This window comes from Penaeus chinensis, unplaced genomic scaffold, assembly GCF_019202785.1.
Source record: "Penaeus chinensis breed Huanghai No. 1 unplaced genomic scaffold, ASM1920278v2 CTG_2848, whole genome shotgun sequence".
NCBI lineage: Eukaryota > Metazoa > Arthropoda > Malacostraca > Decapoda > Penaeidae > Penaeus > Penaeus chinensis.
The window spans coordinates 17,501-22,500 of record NW_025918124.1 but is presented as its reverse complement, the minus strand read 5'-3'; the positions used below and the strand labels follow the sequence as shown (position 1 = coordinate 22,500).

The 5,000-nt window shown below is 45.2% G+C and overlaps 1 protein-coding gene across 1 annotated transcript in view; it reads right to left on the bottom strand.

Annotated features, from left to right (window-relative positions):
• LOC125024674 (intracellular protein transport protein USO1-like) overlaps positions 1 to 395 on the bottom strand; it is a gene marked incomplete at its 3' end in the record, with an annotated part of 7,301 nt that extends 6,906 nt beyond the window's left edge. The window contains 1 exon segment of the mRNA XM_047612471.1: positions 1 to 395. This exon segment is cut by the window's left edge and continues 1,984 nt beyond it. Coding sequence (XP_047468427.1) covers positions 1 to 380 — 380 coding nt within the window.
• Between the last annotated feature and the right edge of the window lie 4,605 nt (positions 396 to 5,000).

Below are 5,000 nucleotides of genomic sequence, written 5' to 3'. Positions count from 1 at the left end.
GTCTCCGTTGCTTCACTGTGCCCGAGGACCTCCTTGTCTCCTCCATCTCCTCCTCCTCCTCCTCCTCCTCCTCTTCCTCTCCCTCTCCCCTTCGTCTCTTCATCTTCTCTTCCTTCTCCTCCCGCTTTCACTCTTCCACCTCCGTCTGCGTCGCCGGTATCGACCCTTCCTCCTCTTCCACCTCTCTCTCCTTCTCCTTCTCCTCCACCTCTCTCTCCTCCTTCTCCTCCTCCTCCACCTCTCTCCCCTCCTCCTTCACTTCCGGTCCGGGCCTTCCTCTCGAACCAGTTGGCACTCACCTTCCTGATGTTTGACCTTAACTGACCTTTCTCCCTCTCTGACGCTCGGCATTGCTCCTGCAACAGAAAGGCGCATGTCATAGCATCATTGCAACATCATCATTGTATCATTGCAATATTACTATCTTTATTATTGCATTGTTATTAATATTACCATTGATAGAGAGAGACAGAGAGAGAGAGAGAGGAGACAAAGACATAAGATGAGAGAGAGAGAAAGAGAGAGAGAGAGAGAGAGAGAGAGAGAGAGAGAGAGAGAGAGAGAGAGAGAGAGAGAGAGAGAGAGAGAGAGAGAGAGAGAGAGAGAGAGAGGCAGACAGATGGATAGTGAAAGAGAGAGAGATAGAGGAATAGAAAAAGAGAGAGAGAGGGGGGGGGGGGAAGAGAGAGAATTGATAGAGAAAAAGAGAAAAAGAGAAAAACAAAGAGAGACAGACAGAAAAAGAGAGAGAGAAGGAGGGAGGGAGAGAGGGGGGGGGGGGGGAAGAGGACAATTTAAGGACAATTCATTTAGCTGGATTACGCATTCTATGTGCGGGAGAGTGTGACTAAGTCTGAAGTGACATTATGTCAGAATCGAGACGACACGCTCGTATTGCTCGTCCTCAAGGGCTGTCTGGATACGTACCACGAGAGTGGTGCTGTGTCTGTGGCAAATCGACCATCAGTAAGCTGTCAGTCAAGTGCTCAGATCCAGAGTGTCACAATATCTGTCACAGCACATGTCTTGACAACAACCAGGTGTTCGACTGCTCTGATACCCAAAACCTGCGGTTTACTCTAGGTATCGAAGCGGTAGTCCTCTACATTGCGGACCAACCAACCTCTGAGGAAGACAGTGGGGAAAATACCAGCGAGGAAGAAGAACTTCTCTAGCTTGAACCTCGAGAGCTCGTAAAAACAATCTTGCAACTCAGAGCAGATTTAGCCAAAAAGACTTTCTTGCTAAAGGTCCATAGTCACCCAGCTCAGGACTTAGCACGTGGACGCTGCTGTTTCCATTGTCAACTTTTACGACAGCCTTCTTGTTGCAACTTCTATCAGCGCAGTTAAACTTAAAATTATAGCCTGTGCAGCCATACCCGACAAAATTGACCAGGCTACTGGTTATCAACACCAGTCACACCCACAGTCAACCTCATTCCAACAGCTGCAACAGCCACATCGGTTGTCATTGTCTCAGCCTGACAATCGAAACAGCCAGCCGCCTACATCAACTCCACCTCAACAGGAACTGACTGATCAAGTCCGGCTGACCCAAGCACAGGTTCGCACACAACATAAACAGAGGCCCCATAACTCCCAGACAACCACTCATAATCGACAGCAGAGATCTAACAGGCAGACTCTTTACTGCAAGTATTGTAAAATCAAGGGTCACTCCGAAAATAATTGCCGTAAGATTAAGGAATGTGAATATTGTCATCGCAGAGGACATCAAACATCAGAGTGTTGTATGAAGAGACAAGAGGCATGAGAAGAACGCCTCTTCCAGTGCATTGCTGCAGAACAGCGTCAAAGTAATGCTATCTTGGTGCAAGCAATACAGAAGCATTTGAAACCATACACTCCACACATTTCACATCTTTCTTTGCAAGCCAACAGTCACCCAACCAGCAACAAGGTCCCTGGTACTATGCCTCACAACCACAGAGGAATGACCCACCTGCGCATCCCCTCCGCTAATGTTAGAGGCTTCCAAAAGAACTTGGGAGACCTCACACATAGCCACATAATCCCACATCAACCTGACATAATTGCTGCTGTGGAAACTTTCTTGAACTCTACAGTACCTGAGAATTTTGGGAGGGTTGGTGGTTACTCCAAGTGGCACAGACGTGACAGAATGCATGGTACTTTTGGAGGCTGTTGGAATAATCAAAAATGGTTATTAGTATAAGGATACTTTTATCTCATTTATCAATAATATACCTCATATTACCTAAACTAAGGTAAAAATACATTTTGTTAAGTTACCCATATAAGAGTATGTTTTCTTTTTGTACGCCATCTAGCGGCAGACTTCTATATCCTTAATGTAAACAACCCTCGGGTGTACTGCGTAGATCCTCCTCAAATACAGAGTTAAGCGCATCAACTCTTGTGTTTCAATAATCCCCACAACGAGTCATATATATGCATTGACCATTCAAACTGGCTTAATACACGCAGGGAAGATGAATTCTTCTGCCATATCAACAGAGGCATCGCTGTCTGCTTTCGACGAACACTCCGTGTGCACTCACTTGAGATTGATGTAGCAGATCATCTTGAACTCATGTTTTTCAAAATCTGGACAGACACACAAGATGCTGTCCTTCTCTGTGTCTGCTGCAGACCCCAAGGCTCTGAACCACTTGTTTATCTTGAAGCCAACCTGGACAACATTCTTCATGCATACACTTGCAAAAATATTATAATACTAGGGGATCTGAACCAACACTTGGTTGAAAGATCATTTGAAGAGCTCCTCACTACATTCGGGCTCAAAAATCATGTTCATTTCCCAACCCACATATCAGGCTCATCCCTTGACCCTGTGATTACTGATCTGGCTGAATCAGACGTCAGTTGTACTTCCCTGGGCACAGTTGGCTCCTCCGATCACTTCGCAGTATTAAGCAAGATCAGCCTAAAAGCTGGTCGAGAGGAAACTTTGTCCCGTACAACCTGGCAATGGGAAAAGGCAGACTGGCAAGGCATATGTGATGCATTATCTGAAGCTCCCTGGGAAGACAGTCTCACTGGCACTGTTGACAGACAAGCACTGGCCCTTACCAGAGTACTAGTCAGCCTACAAGCAATATATGTACCTAACAAGACATACAAGACAAAATCCACAGATAAGCCATGGTTTGGCTACAATTGTAGAATGGCATCTGACAAGAAGATGAGAGCCTGGAACCGTTATAAGCGCCATCCCACACAAAGAAATAAAGATGTTCATGCTATGGCTTGCAGGAGAATGAAAGCTGTCCAAAAATGGGCAATTAATCGATGGAAGGAAGACCTCCGGTTAAAACTCTCTGGTCGTTCAGTGGGAAGTAAAGCCTGGTGGAGCTGCATCAAACAACAACAAGGATTTTCCCCTGACGATTGCATCCCCCCTCTCAACAAGCCTGATGGATCAGTTGCAACCTCCAGCAGAGAGAAGGCTGAACTTCTGGCTTCACTCTTCTCCGAAAAGATGAGAGTACATGACCCTGACCAATCTTCTCCTAGTCTGCCTCTCGTGACTCACTCGAAGCTGAGCTCTTTCGTGATCACTGAAGCAGAAGTCAGGCAGCATCTAAACAAGGGTGACGTCCTCACATACTTCACAGGTGTGCTAGGCAGCTGGCTGCTCCTCTGTCCTCACTTTTCCAAACATGGCTGAGGTACAGTAAATGGCCTAATATTTGGAAGGAAGCAAACATTGTGGCAGTACACAAAAAGAAGAGCAAATTAGATCCAGATAACTATCGCCCAATTTCACTCCTTTCCTCCGTTGGCAAAATATTTGAAAAGATTCTACTCAGTACAAGACCATTTGGCTTCAGGTAACAGAGATCGGCTTCAGACCTACTTCTGCACCTAACAACAATATGGCACCAAGCTCTTGATACTCGCAAGGACACCTTCGTTGTTGCACTCGACATAGCAGGAGCATTTGATAGAGTGTGGCACAAGGGCCTTGCATCGAAGCAGAAGAGCTTTAAAATTGACGGCAATCTACTAATGTTACTCGAGGATTACCTCCAAGAAAGAACTTTGAGAGTTGTCGTTAATGGTCACATATCCAGTGAATTCCCCATTCAAGCCAGTGTACCTGAAGGCAGTGTAACCGGACCACTTCTGTGGAACGTTTACTATAATGATATCCTGCAGCTCATCCCTGAAGCTTATGCTTACGCTGACGACTGCACTCTCAATTTCACCTGTGACACACTTGACTATATAATCTATTGGAGTAAAAAGTGGCAGGTTACTCTGTTAAGCAATGATGATATCTAGACGTCAAACACCGGACAACGCCCTTGCACCCATCTTAAAGTTAAATAACAAACCCATCAGTATTAGCAAAGATATCAACATTCTTGGTGTGCAGATTGATAATCACCTAACTTTCACCAGTCACGTCAAAGAGTTAGCAAAGAACGCAGCAAGAAAGTTGGCCTGTATACGACGCATCGCTCCTCTGCTAGACAGCAGAGGATGCGCAGTCCTTTACAACTCCCAAGTCCGCTCTTTGATGGAGTATTCGCTGCTCGCCTGGCTGTCCTGCCCGCCAACTCATCTCGCCCTCCTGGAAACCGTTCAGAACAGAGCCCAGCGGCTAGTGGAACGGAAGATGCCCGTAAATGAGCCGCCAACACATTTTCAAACAAAATAGTTCCCCACTGACATCGCTACGACTTCTGCGCTCCTTCCTGCCTAGATTTTCTAGAATATGGAACATTTTAGCTCAGCAAACTAACCTGCTTTATCTCGACACATTACAGCTGCTCATGTCAGCAGTGAATAGTTGGAGATTACAATATGAACCAGACTAAGTAATTTCCACTTGTAATTTCTTAGTTAGACCAATTTCTCTTTTATCAGGATTAAGTTTTAGATATCTGTTTTAAGCTATAGATAATTTAACCTTTAATGGAAAATTTTAGCACATATAAGATTAATAAATTATACCATACAGATCATGTAATTTTTGGAAAAAAGTTT